This window comes from Desmodus rotundus, chromosome 1 (assembly GCF_022682495.2).
Source record: "Desmodus rotundus isolate HL8 chromosome 1, HLdesRot8A.1, whole genome shotgun sequence".
Lineage (NCBI taxonomy): Eukaryota > Metazoa > Chordata > Mammalia > Chiroptera > Phyllostomidae > Desmodus > Desmodus rotundus.
Window position 1 is genome coordinate 53,318,216 of NC_071387.1, and position 21,426 is coordinate 53,339,641.

At 45.7% G+C, this 21,426-nt stretch overlaps 1 protein-coding gene across 4 annotated transcripts in view; it reads left to right on the forward strand.

Moving 5' to 3' along the window:
- The window catches only part of RCL1 (RNA terminal phosphate cyclase like 1), a 64,758-nt gene extending 45,865 nt beyond the window's left edge, over positions 1-18,893 (forward strand). Inside the window, exons 7-9 of one of the 4 annotated variants that reach the window (XM_053924324.2) lie at positions 2,388-2,544; positions 8,360-8,463; positions 17,822-18,077. In XM_053924324.2, coding sequence (XP_053780299.1) covers positions 2,388-2,544; positions 8,360-8,463; positions 17,822-17,840 — 280 coding nt within the window. In that variant the 3' untranslated portion in view covers positions 17,841-18,077. Of the gene's footprint in view, positions 1-2,387; positions 2,545-8,359; positions 8,464-17,821; positions 18,078-18,134 lie in introns of those variants that run through there. The other 3 variants (XM_024554969.4, XM_045190965.3, XM_045190957.3) reach the window with 3 other exon arrangements.
- Positions 18,894-21,426: the final 2,533 nt, after the last annotated feature.

Below are 21,426 nucleotides of genomic sequence, written 5' to 3' on the forward strand. Positions count from 1 at the left end.
TAGACTTGTGGGTCATCAACTCCAAGCTCCCCTTAAAAAATTAAAACCAGTGCATGATAAGGTGGTTTAATTTTCTAAATCTTAAGTTACAGATGACACGATGATCTTTCTTCTCTGTTATGAAGTTATTATAAAGTCATGGGTGGTTATTAATCTCTTCTGAGTCGGTGAAGTACCGGTGTCAGTAAGGCTTATGAACCCAGGCGTGAGAGGGTGTGTTACGGGCACGGCCCAGAACCTCAGGGCCAGCGGTTGCCGGTGGCCTGCGTCAGTCCAGTGTGGTGCCGTTTTGACTCTCATAGCCGTGACGTAAAAAAGACAGAACTAGTCCTTTACCAGTCGGGAAGTTTGGGAGGCTGTCACTTACAAACTGTACTCGTGTGCATCTTCACCGAGGTCACCTGGTGACCAGCTGCTTTGTCGGCGTAACTTGGAATAGGACTGATAACACTCACCCCAAATTAGGGGCGGGGAGACATGGGGGCGCAGATTGGAATTGTATATATAAAGCTTAATATGTTATCTTGTTTTATGTAAAACAAATATAATGTTAAATGGGACAATCTTGATCAACTATAAAGTTTATCGTAATAATAAGTACACATACCTCAAAAAATTTACATGGATGGGAAAATGTAGGAGTTCTTGGGAATTTGGGAATGTGGGTTAAAGCAGTGATGGTAGCTTCTCTTCTGGTCCTCCCTCCCCTCCAGTTTCTATGCCTTAATTTTGCATGCTGCTGCCTCTGCTGCAGAGCAGGGCATCTTGACCTCCCTCCTCCTGGTCAAGCAATTCAGAGACAACTTGAGGTTGTGCTAAAGTGTCACGTGATGATGGATGGGGGCACGATGTCAGATTGTTAAGCATTACACAGAGTGCCCTGGAACCTTGGATTACATCGGTCACTCACTACACTCCCTTTCCTTGACAGGTGTTATTAACCCTGGGTTGCATAGATCATCGAATATTTTTTAAGAAGAAATTAATGACTGGCTGTTATAGTTCCTCTCTGTAGTGAGCTCATATAGTGCATTTGAAACATCATTAATTTTACACATAGTAAAACTTGGCTAGTTTTGTGGTGAGCACATAGAAAACTCTTCATGGATATGTATGTGGAACTGTATCAGAAGAGGCTGGTCTGTATTGTGTTGTGTGTGGACTGTAGCTGCTACTTTTTTCTCGATGACATGTTTACTTAAAGGGCACTGGGCGCTCTGGCTGGAGTGGCTCAGGTGGTTGGAGCATCATTCTGCAAACCAAAAGGTCATGGGTTTGATTCCTGCTCAGGGCACATTCCTAGGTTGCAGGTACGGTCCCCAGTTGGGGTGCTTCCTTTCTTCCTCCCTCCCTTCTCCTCTCTCTTAAAAAAAAAAGGCACTGAACAAAGTAGATTTGAGGTGTCAGACCTGGCAGTATTGTGGAGAGGTGCTTGTTTTTTATTGTTATGGACTGATTTTGTTCTTTGTCAAACTGGTTGTCATTGAAGTCTGTGAGGGCAGGGACTCTTGTGTTCACCACAGTGCCCCCAGTTCCTGGCCCATGGAAGCTTCCCCCCGGATGTTTGTTGGATTCGTGAGTGAATGAGTCAGCTGTGGTCCTGGATCAGAGGGTGTTACAGGCTCCGGCTGTTGGGTGGTAGAAACACTATAGGAGAGAAGAACCAAGGTACTAGCTTGTTGATTATATTAATTGAATTCTGAGTTAGAGATGTCCCTTGGACAAAAACACTGCACAAAAACAAAGGTGTGACTTATTTAGGTTCTTTCTGACTTGGCGTGGTATTTTTCACTTTGGGGAGGAAAGCTGGGTGTGTTCCAAGAGGAGCTGTAATCAGGTGGTCTGCAGCCCCTTACACCTTCGGGGTTGGTGTGAGGGCGGGCTGTGGTGATGAACTTGCGTAGGCTTTGGGGTGGAAAACCTGCATTTGAAACACATCTCAGTCACTTTCTAGCTGTGGACTTGGTACAGGTTGCTTAATTTCTCCATTTCCTCGTTTGTAAAATGGGCACTAATATCTACTGTGGGGAAGGGTAGTGTCAAAGCCCCTGGCTCAGAAAGTGGCGCAGACTAGTGCTCGTGTTCTGGTAGCCCTTGAGAATGTCGTTATAAACTCTCACAGTAGGATCTTTTACAGTGTGGGGGGCGGGGGGACAGGAGGGCTGACAGGAAAAGCAGTGCAACCTTGCGTTCTCCTCGGTTCTGTTGTGTGTGCTTTCACGATGTCATGTATATTTCCAGTGTAAGCTGGTAGGAACTCAGGTAAGGCTTGATGTAACCAACCAGAATGCCATCAGAAAGATGTTTGCTTTTTTCTTTCCTTTTGCTGGTGAATGTGAACCCCATGTCATTAACGCTACTCAGTTTCTGTGCCTTTGAATCCCCAGGTCTCCAGGCTTTGGGCTGTCGCTGGTTGCTGAGACCACCAATGGCACCTTCCTCAGTGCTGAACTGGCCTCCAACCCCCAGGGCCAGGGAGCAGCGGTGCTTCCCGAGGACCTGGGCAGGAACTGTGCCAAGCTGCTGCTTGAAGAAATCTATAGGGTATGTCTTCAGCCTCTGCCAGTTGGGGAGAGGAGCCCTCAGGAAGCAGCTCACTGCCTGTCATTTTTAATCCTAAGCAACTTTGTTCCCTTCCAAGGGCTTAAGCTGAGGAGTTAACCTCTTCTTACTCATTAAACAGTTTAACATGACTAGCTTAATAGGTGAGCTAAACTAGTCAGTGAGCAGAGATCCAGCCTCTCCTGGTTTACAGGACAGGTAAGTTTTAACAGCGGGAGAGGAAAGATCTGGAACAGTGATGTACAGGAAGGAGAAGGTAAAAAAAAAAAAAAAAAATGAAGGCGGTTAGGCGGGGACTGGCCACTTGAAGAGAATGCATGGGCAGGAGCAAAGCAGGCATCATCTCAGCTCCCTGAGTCTTTGCCATGTAAGGGTGGGGGCTCCTTGTTTTCAGGTATTTCAAGAGAAGTGGGAAATCTGGATTTGTATGTGATAGTTGATTCAGATAGAAAGTAGTGTCAACAGGGTAGAATTTGCAGTGTGTTCTAGAGCAGGGGTCCCCAACCCCCCGGCCGCGGACCAGTACCAGTCCCTGCCTGTTAGGAACTGGGCCGCACAGCAGGTGGTGAGTGGCGGGCAGGTAAGCGAGTGAAGCTTCACTTATATTACCACCTGAGCTTCACCACCTGTCCTCCACCTCTTCCCAGTCTGTGGAAAAACTGTCTTCCATGAAACTGGTCCCTAGTGCCAAAAATGATTGGGGACTGCTGTTTTAGAACATAGAAGAATGTTTAGGGAAGGCAAACCTGTGTCAGAGCATGGCAGGGGCTTTGGAAAGATGAGAACACAGGACAGAGAAGGGACATGAAGCTGAAGGTAAGACTTCATTGATTGCCATTTGCTTCTGTGGATGGGACATAGCTCAGACCAACCTGGACCAACCTGTCCTCTAAGTTGCCACAGTTTTTTCTCTGTTGATTGATACGAGCAACATGCACATAGGCATATGAGAGGGGACCCCCCCTTCTGGGAGCTGCCCCATTGTAGTACAGGCTTTCCCCACTAGGTGAGTGTTCTAGGAACCCATCTATATCAGTGTGCCAGCTGGCGTTGTTGTGAGAGGTTGTGTTTGGCTTCAGTGAATTTTATTTTGAAGAGTCTTTTGACGCTTTTGCCCATTTCATGATGGGTGATCTCTGAGCACACCTGTCTACACTGCACTGAATGTTGAGCAGTTTCTGACCCAAAACAGCATGACCTCGGGCCCCACCGTTCCCTGTTCACCCGATCTTGCCCCACGGGACTTTATTTTGTTTCTCTGGATGAAAAAAGTCCTCAAAGGGAAACGTTTTGCTGCTGTGAAAGAGGTGAAACAAAAAGTGGCTGAAGTACTTAAAAGGCATCAAAATCGACAAATTCAAAAACTGTTTTGAGCAGTGGAAAAATGTCTCAGGTGTATTGCAGCAAATGGAGAGCACTTTGAAGGTGATTGAAGTTTAAACATGTAAGAATACACAATTTTTTAATAAGTAAATTTTTTCATTTTTTGAGGTTCCCCCTCGTACATATACTTCTACTCTGTTTCCCAAAATTAGTCGAGGTGACATAAAGTAAGGGAAAAATTGGGAGGGAAGGAAAGATGATGGCAGGAGAAATAAGATAAAGCTGCCTGAAAACACATTCTCTAAGATCCTATAGGCTTGGTTGGAAGAAAGACACAAGTCTGTTTTCAAGGTTCTGGTTGTGCTGTCTTTTACCCTGGATCCACGTCGGGAAGGTGAAGCCTTTTCCTTGACACGCGGAGTCCAGGGTGGGCTCCCAGGGGTGGTCATTTCTCCGCTGTGTATGTGAGGCCCGCATTCTGGAGCTGAGCACTAGCAAGAACTGTATTCTGTGTGATTTGCTTCTGTGTGGTGTACAATGTTTGTAAATTGTTTTTTTATTCAGCGGAAGAGCCTTTCATCTCTATTTCTGTGTATTTATTCTTAGTTATGAAACATCTCTGTGGTTTTTTCCTGAGGTCTCCAAGGAAGTTTTGCCCCATTTAAAGTAGCAAAAATCATATTTGATCTCTGAAATAAAACCAGTAAGGCAGGGGTACAGTGGTGATTTTGTTTTATTTTTTAGTTCTTCTTGTCACTGTGGTTCATTCATCACTGCAGTGGAGTGAGGCCTGGTTTGGCTCTCGGGTACTGATCCCTGCGCAGGCCTCGAGAAGAAAAACAGCTTGTATGTAGCCACTGTGTTGTCCCTGATCCATCACCACTCTCAGTAGTATCTCTCCTCGGTTGCACGGTGGAGGAAGTAAGAGTGAACTGTTTCAGAGTTCATTAAAATGTCCAGATCTTAAAGATGTTTTTTTAATGCTCCTCTAATTAAAATGGAAGACAAAGGACCTGTGGTTGTGTCTTCAGTAGTATGACTCCATTACTCACCCTTCAGCTAGCAAATAGTGGCAGAAAGAAATATCCTATCAAATGAAATCCTCCCGAAGGGGAACAATCTTCTTACAATTTTTGTGTAGCCAAGGTCTGGGGTTAGCTTTCTTGATGCTAAATCATCTCAACGTTTGATGCTTAATTTAGTGATTTTTTTTTTTTGAAAGATGGGTAGTAACTAGAAATTGGGAGTAAATAAATGGTCAAGAGGTTATCGTGTCACCTAGGAAGTTTGTCATTAGACGTCTGTGAAGACAGAGCGCATGATGCCTGTGTCTCTAAGCCCCTGGTGACGTGTTCAGGTTTCCCTTCTGTGGCAGCTGGAGGCTCCTTTCTATCCCTGAGGACCCTTGCTTCTCTTTCCAGGAGAGCTGGGGGAACCGGAAGCACCACATTACAGGGTAGCCCTGCTGGAGCTTGGGATTTTATCCCGTAAATAGCACATTGTAGGCCTCAGGGTGGGAACAGTCTACACGTTCACAAAGAGAAAAAGCATGCACTCTGGATTAGGTTATTTTATTTTATTTTTTCTCTTTAGTTAACTTCTACCTAAAAACCATTTCATTATGCCTGCACTAAGTTTCCTTTTTTAAATCATTAAGAAAACTTCCTTTTTGTGTGTCTACGATCTTTGGTGGTTAAAAGGATGAAAGTGCTTCATGTTTTTATGAGTAATTTATAGGTTTGTGTTGTGACATGGTTTCAATAAGTAATAATACGAAGGTGCTGTTTATTTTGATAGTTTTAATCCTCTGATCTAATCCTCCTGTTTGTTCTCTTTGTGTCTCATCAGTTACCAAGTCCTCTTGATTCTGGTCCAGGCTCTCTGGAGCTGCCCTTCCTATCTATCATTGCTGCTTCCATCTCCCACCATTATGTGGGTCGGCTCTCCCCACTTGTGGGGGGAAGTCCATTCTAGATCTGCTCCAACATCCCCTTCAGTCTGAATCTCCTAAAACACTTACTTGACCTTTTCACTCCTGTGCTCAAAAGACCTTCAGTAGCTTCTCACTTTCCGGAAACAAATCAGAACCCTTGCTAGACTCAGGAAAGCCCTCAGTCTGCCTACTGCACCTTCTCCCCACTTGCATACTTCTCCTTTGCAGGTAGCATGCAGCCCTTTCAGGCTGGCCTCCTGGTGGTTCCTTCCTGGCCCTAGATCCTGTTTCTCTCACCCCCCTGCTTTTCCTTCCTCTCTAAACCTCTTCCCTCCAGGGTTGGCTCAAGTCCCCACCTCCCAACACCTTCCCCTGGTGCGGTGAGTGACAGCCCCTCCCCGCTCACCTTGGCTGTCCAGGTGTCCACGGCCCTCGGTGGCTGCAGAGCTTTAGCTTTACCTTGAATTGTTTCTGGTTCCTGCTCATATCATCTTTCAGTGAGATTGAAGCCAGTGAGATACAGCCCACAAGGGTTGTATCCTCTGCTGAGGGGTGACCCCACCACGCCCTTCATGGTATCCTGTACACAGACCTCCAACATATTTATTGCGCTAAAATATTGGTCTAATACATAATAAAAATCAATAAAAGTTGGTTGAGAATGGTGGAATAGCAGCATAGTGATAGGAAGCAGAAACCAAAGAGGACAGGTTAATTTTAGACAGTCTTACTGGGTTGGCCCAAGAGTACATTTAGTTTTTTCTGTAAAATAAGATTCATTTTTCATTTTCACCAATAACTTTATTGCTTTGGATATTTTGAGTATGTCGGCTATCTCCATGTGGTATGATGTTGATTGTTCTCAATTAATGTCTTGATTTGATTGCTATCAACTTCAGCTGGTCTACCCAACCATGGAGTGTCATCCAGCGAGAAATCTCCAGCACAAAACTTTTCAAACTACTTCTGACACATTCGACTAGTCACAGTACCTTCTCCATACACTGCACAAATCTTTTCTTGTGTTTCAGTTGTGTTTTTACCTTTATTGAAATAATAGAGCACAAAATGCCAAAAATGTTGCATATTTTCTTCCATGTTCAATATTAAAATGGCTACACAAAAATTCACCAATTTTCATACGTTTTTTTAAAACGCACACTATGACAGCTGTCACAATACAATCTAACAAAATTGTTCCAAATGAAGTTAAAGACAACTAAGCACTACTAGAGCCATCGTACAAAAACCAAATGAACTTTTTGGCCAACCCAGTGTGAAAAGCAGTAAGTTTTATAAAACAGTTTTGTTGGTCCTCATATTCTCTATCGGTCAGGGTTTCTTTTTTGGATGGAAATACATATGCTCTACCTGCTTTTGTCCTAAGATTTGCTTAGTGGGGTAAATACCCTTTAAGGTAGTGTAGGAAGAACAATAGATTTTCTAGCAGTAGGATAAAGCACCTTCATTTTCCTACTCCATTGTTATAAATGAAGTCTGACAGCAAAGAGTGAGTGTCTGTGCCTGAGAAACGATTTATTCCCTACACTACATGCATTTAAAAAGGAGAGAGGTGTGTCCAGCAGTGAGTGGCCATCTGTTCTGTTTCAAGTCTGGGACTCTAGGCTTGGGCAGTGATGTGCCATCATCAGAAACTGGGTTCTTTTTGTGACATGTACAAAATATGTAGAAATTCAAGGTCATCCTGCTTTCACTGTGTACAATGTAAGTTTGAATTGTTTTAAATAAATTTATCCCAGAAAGAATGATCAGACAGGAAGACATTTTTAAGGCATGTATATAAACAGTAGCAATGCACGCATCTAGTAGAAGCAGAATCGCTAAAATGGTCGAGAAATTAAAAAGTGAAAGAAAGGCAACCAAAACGTTGTTTCTCTGGAGAAAGTTCGTGAGAACTCTGTTCTGCTTATTGGTTTGAAAGGAAAGGAATGAAGAGTGGGGAAAATAGTGCATAAGTAATAAGGATGGATGGATCTGATCTTAATAGTTCTTCAGCTGTAAGGCACACGGGAAGGGTGGAGAGGGGAGACTAATGTAAGGAACATGGCAGGCAGTTTTCGAATGTGACTAAGTCTTACAGGTAAAGGCCCTTTCCTGTCACGTTGACTGCGGTGTTCTACAGCAGTAAGTAAATAGAAGCGCATTCACTTCACCCTTGTTAGTCACCTGCTCATTGCCTGGAAGCTGATTTTGCTGTTTTGTTTGCATGTCCCACGGCTGCTTTAATTAGAAGGGAAAGTTTTACTTTTCTCTAGATGCACCTCAGTAAACTTCAGTGTCTGTGTATTTATTCTGATAGTCTCAGCTAATACAATTGTTTCAATTAACTGTTAGTTTAACCCCCACAGTTAAATGATATAAGGATGACTCTTAAAAGACCATTATTCTGTTTTATAATTGCTTGAAGTTTGCAATTTGCTCTTCTGTGGTTCCAATATCTTTCGTATTTGTGACTGTTTTCTTGGTTTTCCATTTTCTGGTTGGTATAACAATTAATCTTTAAAGTGTTTGTATTTATAGGGTGGATGTGTGGACTCGACCAACCAAAGCCTGGCTCTGTTGTTTATGACCCTTGGACAGCAGGACGTTTCCAAAGTCCTGCTAGGACCGCTCTCTCCCTACACGTGAGTTGTTTTCTTTCAGCCTCATTATGCTGTCCAATGTAATCTTCCAGTTGCATGAAAAGACAGAGGTCTTGTGCTGTGCACAGCTTCTCACTGTGAACACCTGCACGTTCTCATCCTTGAATAAGCTAGAGGTTGTCGCTCTTAACCTGGTTAACAAGGTTCTTGCCTTCCTTCCTCCTGCAGTTTCATCACTCCCATCTCGCAGTCCCATGTTGTTGAAGTCGTGTTGTATGCTGGACAGTTCTTTTGTCTATGCTTTAGATTTTTTCCCATTTTGGAGGTAAACTCCAGATTCCATTTTAGCTTGGGTTTTATTAGTTTTTTTTAATCCCCCTTTTCCCTAGCTGTGGCAAATAGGGCTGTCTTTTTTGTCCAAGATGGTAGGGTGTAAACTGACTGGAAAGATGAAGAAAGAGGCAACATGTATAGTAATGCCATCGGACTGGTAGGGAAATTGCAAAGGTGAGTTTGTGGCCGTTGGATGTTATCAGAAGTTGATGACTGAGGTATTAAAGCAGGCACTCTCCAAAAAGAGCAGCTTATCAGAAGACTTGAATTAGCAAATGAGTTTGCTGTAGCAGCCTGTTTGAGCACTGACATCTGGCTGTATGTACATGAGCCAGAGATCATTATATGGCCGTCCAGCGGGGGTGGGCTTTGCGTGGGAGGAGATGCTCAGGTAGATAAGAGACTGAACTGCCCTTTTTCGGTTATCATGGTACCGATGCTGTATATCTGAAAGGTACAGTACTGTGATAACTGAAGAATGGTGGTGCCATCACATTGAGAAAGGGGCAAGCGCTGCTGAGGGGCGTCACACCATTGGTCATCCCTTGGGGGCATGGAGACCAGGAGCTCGACAAAGATTCTTTTGGAGGGTTTTTTTAAAATTTTGTGTTGGTGGTGAAGATCTTGGAAAAAGGAAATGGAAGAGAATACATTCTGTTAGCAATGGGAGAAGACTGATAAGCAGGAAACTGGTGAGGACCACATTATCTGCTGACAACTTGTGGAAAGGACAACTTGTTTCATCGGACAGGAAACCTGAAACTGAGTAATCCTCAGAGGCAGGCCAGCATCAGGAATCAGCATTGCTAAAATACACTTCGCAGTTAAGGCATTTGGAGAGGAGGTGAGGGCTGGGAGTACAGCACCCTTAGTGCAGAGATTTGCTTCCTGTAGAGAGTTTGCTGGAAGCAGCCGACAGTCTGTGACCACCACGCTGCCGTCAGCTTCTCAGCTCTCTCTTTGCTGCTGCCTTCCTAGCCTCTGCTTCGGGGCAGCAGCAGGGCTGGCGGCTCACGCAGCGTTGAGGCTGTGTCCAGACATGTGTAGTTGTGGGGCATGGGGTTTGGCAGAACGTTATGTGAGAAATGGAATGCATGTTTTTATTTTTCCTTGACACTTTTTTTTTTTTGCCCTTAGAGATTTTTTTTCAGTTTGGCTGTAGGGCCTTTATAACTTTTCAGGACTGCAGCCCCTGTGGAGATAGTCAAGATGTGACTGGATTTTTTTTTTTTTTTAACTTCCTGTGCTCTCCTCGACACACCCTCTTGCCAAACATTAATTGTAGCATCTTGTCTTCAGAAACCTTGCCTAAAATTACCGCATCCCCCAGGAAAACAAAGTGGTCTACTCTGAATGGAGCTTTACAGGACTGGGACAAATCGCAAAATTATGTGAGACTCTGGGGCTACCTTTCTCTGGATTTCCCGCCTCAGGGTTTCATGTAACAGGGGCCGCCATAGGGTGGGAATGGGTAGCCTGCTTTCTCTTTGGACAGCTAGCACAAGGTGGGGGTGTGGGGGTTGTAAGGACTTTGTATTTGAAAGCTGTACCTGTTTGGGACTGTTTTTGCCCTTTTTCATTGCGGGAGGCTGCAGCAGCCCAAAGTGATGAAGGACAAAAGTTAGGAAGAATAAACGTCCTTCAGGACTCCAGTAGATGAACTTAACATCATTATTTGTGCGTGCAGTTCAGGGTAAAAAAAAGGCCCGGAATCGCATCAGTATAATCATGGTGAGAGGGTCAGTTTATCCTGGTTGGATTCAAGTGTTTGAAGAGTGAACTACCACTTATTTTTACGTGTGGTTAAAGTCATAAACATCTGTTTTTTGAAATCTCAGATTTCTCAAGAAAACTAGCAGCAAGACGCTCCTTGGGTTAAAGAAATATATTTCTTCTGGCAGTTTTCACATTCGGATTTGTCTAAATAGCTTTTTAAATGTTTCTTTTTTAACAGAGCATGGAGATTAAGGAGGATGTTTTTTTCTTGCAATATTGCTTTCAGACCCTTTCTGAAAAGTAAGGGTCTTGGTTCTTCCTTTTACTCTTCCCTCTGTCTTGCTTATGTTGGTGGCTTTCTGTGTTACTCTTTTTTTTCATCCAGCTATGTTACTTGAGAAGGCAAGTCTATATGTATGAAATTCCTCACAAAGGCCAGAGAGATTTTTTCAGTAGAATAAAATAATGTGCTGGTATGTGGAGAATCTCTTTTTATAAAATTAATTTAATCTTTTTTTTTTTTTAAGATTTAGTTACTTATTTTTAGAGGGGAAGGGAGTGAGAAAGAGAGGGAGAGAAACATCAGTGTGTGGTTGCCACTTGTGTGCCCGCCACTGGGAACCTGGCCTGCAACCCAGGCATGTGCCCTGACTGGGAATTGAACTGGTGACCCTTTGTTTGCAGGCCGTTGGTCAATCCACTGAGCCACACCAACCAGGGCTAATTGAATCTTTATTGTTTTTTTTCCCATTACCATTAGTCCCCTTTCCCCCCCTCCTCCCAGCAATCGCCATACCGTTGTCCATATCCATGAGTCCTTTTTCCTTTTTGCTCAGTGCCCCCCCCTACCAGCTGGCATCCTGCTCTTCATCTATGAGTGTGTCCCCATTTTCCTTGTACAGTTTGTTCATTAGATTTCTCATACAAGTGAAATCATACGGTATTTGTCTTTCTCTGACTGGCTAACTTCACTTAGCATAATACTCTCCAGGTCCATCCATGCTGTCACAAAGGGTAAAATTTTCTTTTTTATGACTGAGTAGTGTTCCATTGTGTAAATATTCTATAGTTGTTTTATCTACTCATCCACAGATGGACACTTGGGCTGCCTGCATATCTTGGCAACTATAAATAACACTGCAATGAACATAGGGGTGCTTATGTTCTTCTAAATTAGTGTTTTGGGTTCCTTTGCATATATTTCCAGAAGTGGCATTGCTGGGTCAAAAGGTGGATCCATTTTTAATTTTTTGAGGTATCACCTGAAGAATCTATTTCTGTTCAATTTGTTGGGTTTTAGGTGGTTTACGATCAGTGACGATGGTTCCATCTTCCACGGAAAAGTTTAATATTTCAGTTTAGGGAGGGTTTATGTTTTAATATACTTAAAAGTGGAATCAACAGCAAGAAAATAGCACTTTCACAAATTATTTATGGTTGCAGACTGCGGTTACCAGAGCTTTCTACTTTTTGTTGGTACATGGATGCTGAAGTGCAGCCTGTCTGATTTCAGGCCTGGAGCCCCGGGAGACCGTGGTCATGAGCATCTCTGAGCCTTGGTCTCGTCTGTGGAGAAGGTGAACGGCCCTGCAGGCATGGGCTTGTGGAGATGGGGCGAAGCTTAAATAAGGTCGGGCACTAAGTGTTCCCAGCAGTGTGGTACGCCTGGCAGAGCTCAGTCAGTGCTGACCGTGCTGGCCACTGCGATTTCCACCCAGACACCCCTTTGCCCGGCCGCCATCTGGGACATCTAGGCTCCTGTTATGTCACTTTGAACACTAGGAGGCCCAGTAAACGCTTTGGGTAATTCCCAGCCTAGAGTCAGCTGTAAATTGTTTGCTCAGATATCTGTAAATTCATATCTGTTCATTTTTAAATGTATGACTAGCTTCCTGCAGTCATATTGCTAAACAAACTACACACATCTTACTTACTGTTCCCAAGAATTCTGTAAGGTAGGTGTTTATTTAGCAAACTTAATAGAATTTACTGTTGGCCAGCTGTGGTTTTAAGAGTATCCAAATATGAACTCACTTAGTTTTCATAATGACTCAGTGAGGGTGACAGAGGCAGGTGCTATTGCACACTGCACTTTGCAGGTGAGGGGACTGAGGCACTGGGAAGTCGAGTCACATGCCCAGGGTCACATAGCATGCGGAGTTCAGACCCAGACAGTCTCGTCCAGAGTCCAGGCTTCCCTGACCCACTGCTCTCATGTACTTGCTGGGATTCCACCCACGCTCTTGGACTCCAGACACCTCCCTGCCTGAGGCAGGGAGCCGTGCTACATTTTTTTTGGAGAGTCCTCATTTCAAATTCTGCCATAAAATGATCTCCTTCTGTCTTTAAGTGGAGGTCTAAAATGAATCGTGCCGCTTTGGGATTTTTGTCCCTTTAATGAATGACCCCTTTCTGCTGCTTGTGAAGTGTCGGGGAGTGAGAGCCCAGGGTCCTTGTTAAACACGGACTGGCTGGGGGTTCTTGGCTCGCCCCAGCAGCATGCAGGCCCAGGAAATCATGCGGGGAAACTGATGTGCTGGCCAGGCCTACAGCCGTTTGGGTTCCGTTGTTTGACTGCTCTCCTGAGCCGGCAGGATGCCACGCCACCTTACGTTTGTGGCTTAATTGTGTTAAGTTGCTGCAGAGCCCCGTCAGCTTCATTGAGCTGTTTGAACCCCACAACGTATTTGGCATATGGTAAAAGCAAGTGATGTCTTTACTTTTCAGATGAGAGAGAGGTCAGTGAGTTTTGAACCAAACTTGTCCTGGGACCCACATCTCCCAACAGTGCCACCAGCTTGTGTGTCTTCCTTCTGCCTTTAGAACTGAGTTTAATGACTTAGGTTTTAGGGCAGAGGCCAGCTGGGCTTTGGGAAAGCCACGATCTGGCAGAAAAAGCACTGACACTACATTTAAAAGCTGAGGTGCGATGACTGTAGGGGCCCCACCCAGATCTCCTATCCCCGCCTCCCCCGCCCCCCAAGACCCAAGAAGTAGTATCTCCAATATCCAAGTGGCTCGGTGGAGCAGGAATCGGGACCCTCTGTTGTCATTTGGGAGCTGCCAGAGGAGAGAGCTCCCTGTGATTGCTTTCTCTCCCACCCCCCTAACAGGTGTCAGAAGAGGGACTTGGTGCAAGGGGCTGTATGTTAAGGGGCAGGGCCCAGCAACCTGGCCAGTCCTGGGCAGTCGGGATTCACTGGGCAGACAACTTTGAGCCCAGAGGCTGTCACCTGCTGACCGACAGTGCTGGCGGGAACAGCCCGCTCTGGGAAGATGCACAGGAGGAATTATCTCTGAGTTCCAGGGTTCCCTGAAACCTGCTTTTGTGGGTGGCCTGGAGGCTTTCACGAGAAGTCAGTTGCTGTTTGTTTTAAAATAAATCACTTTGTATTGGGGGGGGGGAAAGTTTACTACAGATACGGTTCTCTAAGCCCTTCACATGGGAGTTGCATAGTCCCAGCTGCCTGGCACAGTTGTGTGAAAAGCTGCCGGTCACACTGTGCGGGGGTCCTCTGTTCGGGGAGCAGCGCTGCCCTCAGCAGGCCGTGGCACTCTGCCTGGCTGTGTGGCCCTGTGCTTGTGTCTGGCAGGTGAGGATCTACAGAACGGCTTGGGAGAAAAGGAACGAGAAGGGGTGGGGCCTGTGTGTGGCTGGAGCCACGCAGAGCCATGGGGCTGTGGAGAAGGATGTAGACCAGCACCGGATGTGACTGTTCAGCTGTGTGCCCATATGGGGAAGGTTTATTCTGTTTGTTTTTTATTTTCTTAAAGAGACTTTGTTAGGATTTAATGTTGCCCGTGGTTATTTCTCAGCTTCTGAGCGTATTTGCTTTTTGACAACCCAGCTGTAGGAGACAGAGAATGTGGGGCTGGAGGTGAGAGGACATTCTGAAACATGCCTTAATCCTTTTCCGTGTACAGTCTCTCTCAGATATGTTGAGGGGTTGGCAGAACATTATGTAAAAAACGGAACAGGCTTTACTTTTCCTAACTATTCCAAGGCCTACAAGTACCCCACAGCTGCAGATACGTAGGCCCGCACACTCAGCCCTGTGTTTCTCCTGTCCTTCTCCAAGAGATCAGGAGCAAGCTGAGGCCTCTTAGGAGTCCTGCCAGCTGGGGAGGGTGTCTGGCTTTTCTAGCACAGTGACGTGGGCTGGGGCTGCTCTGGGAGCAGGCCTGTATCAGAGCCGGGAGAGGGGGAGGGGACAAGCTGTTTCTCCATGGAGTGCGGAGGAGTGGGTGAGGTGGCTGGCTTCGTCCGCACTGCTGCCTGCTGGACGTTTTGCCCACAGATGTGGACTGTTTATCTGTGGGTTTGATGTGTTTGTTTTCTTTTTTCCTAGGACAGGGTGGGGCGAAGAGCAAAAAATTGAAAATTGGTTAGTAAGACAGGAAAGCCAGCAGGGGAAGAACTGACTTCCCTTAATTGCTAAGAATGTTGAAGTCATTTCTCAAAATCAGTCCTTACTCCTAAATTCTCTTTCGTGCCTCATTATTGAATGCCTTACGTAATGCCTAGCAGTTAGAGTGGGTTTCAATGATACCGTAAGGTCATTGCCTTTGAGATGCTCATATAATTTACCAAGGGGCTGGGGGGGGCGGGCAATTGTGAGACAAGTACACATAAGCATTTAATTAGACATCACAAGCAGAGCCAAGAATTCAGGAGGGTTATTGGCCAGGGAGTGCTTTGTAGAAGAGGTGAGAAACGGTAAGTTCCTTTAAAGAAAGAGATGAAGTAGCATGATCCTAGGGGGAAGAGAGAGTGACGAAGTGAGGAGTTTATCTGTGAGTGTGCAGCGCTTACCAGAACTGCTCTCCAGGGCGGTTCCTGCTTCATCTCTTAACCCCTGACATGCCTGCTGGTCACCTCAGCCAGCCGGACAGGGTGAGGAGTTGTTCCGGCCCCCTTTTCTCCTTTGTCTCCCTCCCTCAACTAGATCGACTAGAACAGAGGAACAGGGAGAGGGGGAGATGTATTGTAGTAGGCTTTGTACTTAGTTTGGTATATACTACAAGGGCGGGAGCCAGGATCAATACTTTTGTTTAACGTCACAAATTTTATATATATATATATATATCTTTATTGAGGTATAATTCATATGCCACACAGTTTACCCATTAAAATGTACAGTTCAGGAGCATTCGAGATCTTGTTCTGCGGCATATGTCGTCAGATTGACTCAAACTCTTAAAAAATTAATAATATTAATAAAATAAAATGTACAGTTCAGTGGTTTTTAGTATATTCACAAAGTTGTGTAAACATAACCACAGTCTAATTTTGGGACATTTTCACCACCCCGGAAAGAAACCCTTTGCCCATTCATGGTGGTTTTCTGTCAGCCCCAGGCAACCCCTGACCTGCCTCCTGCCCCTGTAACAGATTTGCTGTTCTGTCCATGCCATGTAAATAGACTCAGACAGTACGAGTGTCTTGGGACTGGCTGCCTTTCACCGAGCATAATGTTTTCTGAGTTCCCCCACGTTGTAGCGTGTGTCAGTGGTTTGTTCCTTTTTATAGCCGAACAATATTCCGTGGTCTGGATGGACCACATTTTGTCCACTCATTAGTTGGTGGGCATGGTGTTTCCACTTTTCAACTTATGAGTAATGCTGTTTTGAACGTTCGTGTTCTGAAAACACAAGTTTTTGTGTGGGTGTATGCTTTCGTTTATCTTGTGTATATGTTTAAAAATGGAATTGATAGATCATATGATAACTCCTTGTTTAACATTTTGAGGAACTGCCAGGCCGTTTTCCACAGTGGTGACGGTTTTGTTTTCTGTCTGAACGGCACGTTAGTTACTGTCTGTCTCGCTGATTGTAACTGTCCTGTTGGTGTGGAGCGGGTCTCACAGGGGTTCCGCTGCTGCTGCCCTGTGACTGGCGGTGTGGAGCGTGTGTTCACGGGCCGCCTGGCTTCGTGCACATCGTCTTTGGGGAGCTGTCTGTTCAGATCCTTTATCTGGTTTTAAATTGGGTTGTTGTTTCATTATTGTGTTGTAAGAGTTCTTTATATATTCTAGATATTAAACCCTTATCAGATAAGTGATTTGCAAATATTTTCTCCTATCCTGGGGATTGTATTTCATTTTTCTTGATATGTCCACAACATATTTTCATTTTGATAAAGTCCAATTTATTTTTCTTTCATCACTATTTTTGTGTTCTGAGAAACCATTGCCTGGCCCAGACCATGAAGATTTACTCCTGTGAGTTTCGTCGTTACGGCGCTTGCACGCAGGTCTTTTGGTCCACACTGAGGTATTCTGTGTGTGTGATGTGAAGAAAGGGCCTGTGGGAAGCTGTTCCAGCACCATTAATTCAGAAGGTTACTTTTCCCCGTGGGGTAGTCTTGGCGCCCTTTTTGATAATCAGTTGAACGTGAGTGAGTGGGCTTACTTCTTGAGCTCAGTTCTGTTCATTGATCTGCGTGTCAGGATCAGTGTTTTGAGAGCTCCTCAGATGATTCCATGTGCTTTTGGGGCCGAGACCCGTCTGGCTGGGGTAGGGAGCACACACAGGATTGCTGGCACTTTACCACAGACATGCAGAACATCTGTTCGTAATTAAGCCAGTGTTTTCAGACTTGCCTGATAAAAACCACATGGGGTGCTTACGAATAGCAGATTTCTGGCCCCTGTGCAGCAGGAAGACAGGGTCTGGAACAGGGTGGAGAGGGGACGTCTTTGCATATAGCCTGTGATTCTGGGATCTTCCACATGGACATGCCTTCCCCGTCACGTTTAATGGATTCTCCAGGTGGGCGTTACGGTCGGGGTAGCTGGGATGGTGCTAGATCTGCTAGGCCGGACCAGTAGAAGCCTGCATACCCAGACCATGGTCCTTCTGTAGAACTGCTGTGCCCAGGGTACTCTGGGGGTGAAGCCACCGCTCTGTCTTAAGGAAGATGACAACAAGCAGCCCCCGTGAAATTTCTCACCGTACTTCCTGTGAGCCCTTTCCTGGCCACCTTATTTAATATCGCCTTCTGCCGTATATACACAGATATTGTTTACCCACATTTCCTCCCCATCTGCCTTACTTACATTATTTAAATTTACCTTTTCAAGAATATTTGACTTACCTTGTCTGCCCCAATAATTGAAAGCTTCATGTGGGAAGTTTTCACTGCACTTTTAGTTCACTGCAGTATCACCAGCACCAAGAACAGGGCCTGGCACACTGCCGGCATTCAGTAAATACTCGTTAAGTGAATGGAAGGATGTTGTGGAGGCTGAGGAATGAAGAGAGACAGCTCTGCTTTGGCATCAGCAGTAGTCACTGCTTGGCTCTACCGCACGAAGCCGTGAATCATAACTGTATGTCTCTCTCTTTGCAGGAGCCGCTCAAAAGATTAACACCATGTTTGTGTCCACTGCAGCAAGTGTGTAGGACAAAACTTACGTGTCGTGTACTAACCTAACTTCATTTAATTCATCTTGTTGTATTGTGTGCGTCTCTACAGAAATACAAATCCTCTTTCGAAACTGGTCGGCTATAAATAAATATGATTTAATCAGCTTTGAGAATTTCTTAATTTTGGTCACTCCTCTTGATCTGGGAAGTTAAAAGCTTGGGTTCTAGGTGAGAGGAGAGTTTTTTTAAAAATCCAATTCCTCTTTCATTCCTTCCTCTTTTATTTTTTTTTTTAGGATAGAATTTTTGCGGCATTTAAAGAGCTTTTTCCAGATAATGTTTAAAATTGAAACCAAGCCATGTGGTGAAGAACGCAAGGGTGGGGATAAAGTGCTGATGACCTGTGTCGGCATTGGCTTCTCCAACCTTAGCAAGACCCTCAAGTGATAACTGTCGCCGCGTAAAAGGCCCTGATGCCTGAAGGCAAAGCAGAAGCTGCCGAGGACCCGAAGGGAACCAAGTTCAATCAGAATATCCAAATAAAAGACATCTTTTTATATCATGTGGTTTTCAGCTGTTTCTCCAGTGGCATTGACATTCCTCAGGAGAGCCTGTCACGACGAGAGCCCCCACAGCTCTCCTGGACAAAGGGCGTGCCTCGCAGACACATCCACGCTGCCAGCCCTCCACCACAGCTGCGTCTGGGCAGTGCTTCCTCAGCGCACGCCCCGGGCTCCGTCGTGCGGCCGTCTTCCAGACCTGTGGCACCTGTTACTGCCCTTCTGCACGGACTGACCTCTTTGAACCTTGGTTTCCGTGCAAGGGCTAAATGAGGTAGTGTCAGTGGGAAGTCTTTATGAGTAGGTCAGTGTTAGGCAAGTTTTAGAAAATGGGCTGTTAGACTGTTTCATTCCTTGTCTTCGGAACAGACTCTGCTGTCTTAGAGACAGACTGCTCCCTCTTTCTCCACTGTATGTGTTGGGGGGGGGGATAAGTGCCTGGGAAGGGCAGGGGTCCAATTAAAGTCTTCGGATATTTTCTATATCTCAGGTGTGCCATGCATTTTTTTATTTTATTCTCACAATAACCATGTGATGTAGATTTTATCTCCAAAAAAATTTTAAAGGATATTTTGTTTCTTTGAAATGTATAAAGACATTAGCTCTTCTGATTTAAAGATGGAATTATAATAGTGTCGGAGTCTGAAATGTTACCTTCCTTATCAGCTAATAAGTCAGATTATTACTGTTTCGTGCAGGAGACATGAGAGCCTCGGTCAGAGGCAGTGAACTTCATTACTTGAGCACAGCAAAGCAGCAAGAGCTTCATGTTTGTATTGCTTTCTCCTGTTTCCCAAGTCCCACAGTGGTGACCTGGAGGGCCCCAGGCAGATGCCACGCACACTGAGGGTTTGCGTCACAGCAGTGGAGCATGCGTGCTTGGGGACTCATCCCCGAACAGTACGCCTGCTCTCGCTCCCGACGCGGACATTCCTTCATCCCCCAGATTGCTTGCTGTGAACACAGTTAACCAGGAGGGTCCAGGTCAAGGCCTCCCCAGCGAGAATGTGCAGGAGCTGGGGGTTGTGTGGGGGGGTTGGAGCTGGTAGAAGAGGGAAGATCTCGTTCTTTCTACCAGAATTCCAAATGTATTCTCCCCCTGGGGTGGGCTTTTGAAGTAAGAAAAGTCTTTGCCTCCTCGGTCCTCTTGGTACCCTGTTCTTTTTCAGAGGACGGGGCCTGAGGAAGTCCGCTCTGTGGCTGGGGGTGCAGGAGGAGGTGGGGGTGGAGGGCTAACGTTGAAGGAGGCCAGGCATTTTGAACTGTGCGCTCTACCCGCGGAGAGCTTTACACGCTGCGTTAGTTTCTGTTGCTGCATAACAAATTACCACGAATTTAGCAGCTTAAACAATAACCCTTTGATCATCTCACTGTTCTGTAGGTCAGAGGCCCTGGTGGGCTTGCTTGGGTTCCCTGCTTAAGGTCTCAAGGTTGATGATACCAAGGTGTCAGCCAGGGTGGGCTCTGGGAAGGAATGTGCGTCCAGGTAGTTCAGCTGGCGGAATTCGTGTTGTAAGGATGAGTTCGTTTCTGGCTGGCTGGGACAGCTGTCAGCTTACAAGGGCTACACATATTTCTCATAACTTGGTTCTCTCCGTCTTCGAGCCACAAATGGTGTATCAAATCCTGTTGCATCACATTTTTCATGTGCTTTGAAACTGACTTCCTCTTGTGGTATCAGCTGAACAAAACATTGCTTTTAGATGACTCATCACAGTCCCACCTGGATAACCTCCCTGCATTAAAGTCACCCGATCACAGCAGAACGTAGATTAGAGTTTGAATAGCCAGGGGCTGGGAATTTTGGTCAGTCATCTGAGAACTCTGCATACCACACAGACTGCAGTTGGATGTAGTGCTGCTGGTGGCTGGACCCAGATCTTCCAACACCTGGACACTAAGGGGCCACATGTCAAATACTATTCTGCAGGAGCCTTCTGTCTCTTAAAAGAAGCTGTGACAGTGGTACTGTCGATCAGTTTAGGGTGGCATGCAGACTCTAGGCAGGTAATTGCAAGCAGTAGAAGGTACGCATGCTCCTGTCTGCTGTAAACACGGAAGTGTCTTGGTTTCCAGCCTTCCATCTGGCACAGCTGCGTTTGGAGTAGGAACATCTGGCAGTGGTGGGGATGATACTGCCAAAAGGAGAACAAGTTTAATATTTATTTAAACAGTCTGCCCCCAGCCCTTTTCTTAAATGCCTAAGAGAAACAATACCACTTCTTGGGAAGAAGCCATCCTGTGCAGGTTGCTGGTACATCTTAGTGACACTCAGCTCCCCTGGTCTCTGCCTTATCCTTAGCTTAGCTCCTGATGGGTCCAGCTACGCCGGGGTAGTCTGGTGGGAGACCAGCATTTGGGCTTGGTTTTCTGCCGGTGGCTTGTCTGCTCCCCTCGACAGACAGACCACTGAGATAGATAGACCTCTCAATGAAACTAGTGATTTTTTTTTTTTAAGCATCACCTTACTGGGGTCAAGGCAGAATCATTGCCTTTGCCTTCCCATCATTCACCAGGCCATGTTTCTGCCTTTCAACACCCTTCAACTGAGTGCTGTGTAAGCACCAGCCAGCCAGCCTCCATCACGATTACTGTACGGTATTCCTCAGGAGTGGCTACAGGGTGGGGGGAGCTAGGGTGTTGCAACCTGACCTGCTGATGGAGAAAGAGCAACAGGGAGGCTCTGCTGAAATCCAACTTGCCCTCAGGACAGCTAGCCCTCTTGGGTTTTGTCCATCCTCTGTTTTGTTATTTTATCTTTTTTAATAAAAAGTGGTGAAGGATACCACTGATTATAGACCCGAGGAAAAGAGACCAACACTTAGTTGCGCCGTGGTGCCTGTCCTTTCACTGACACTTCCACACAGAAGCCCACCAGGAGGCCGTTTTCCGTCATGTCTGTTGTGTTGGGAGACTCCTAGGAGGGCCCTGGCTGGTGGCTGGCTATAAGGTGACCAAGGGGACGAGCTGACAGTGCTAGAGGCCGGGAAAGAAGTAGGCGGGCTAGAGAGGAGAGGCTTAAGAAGTG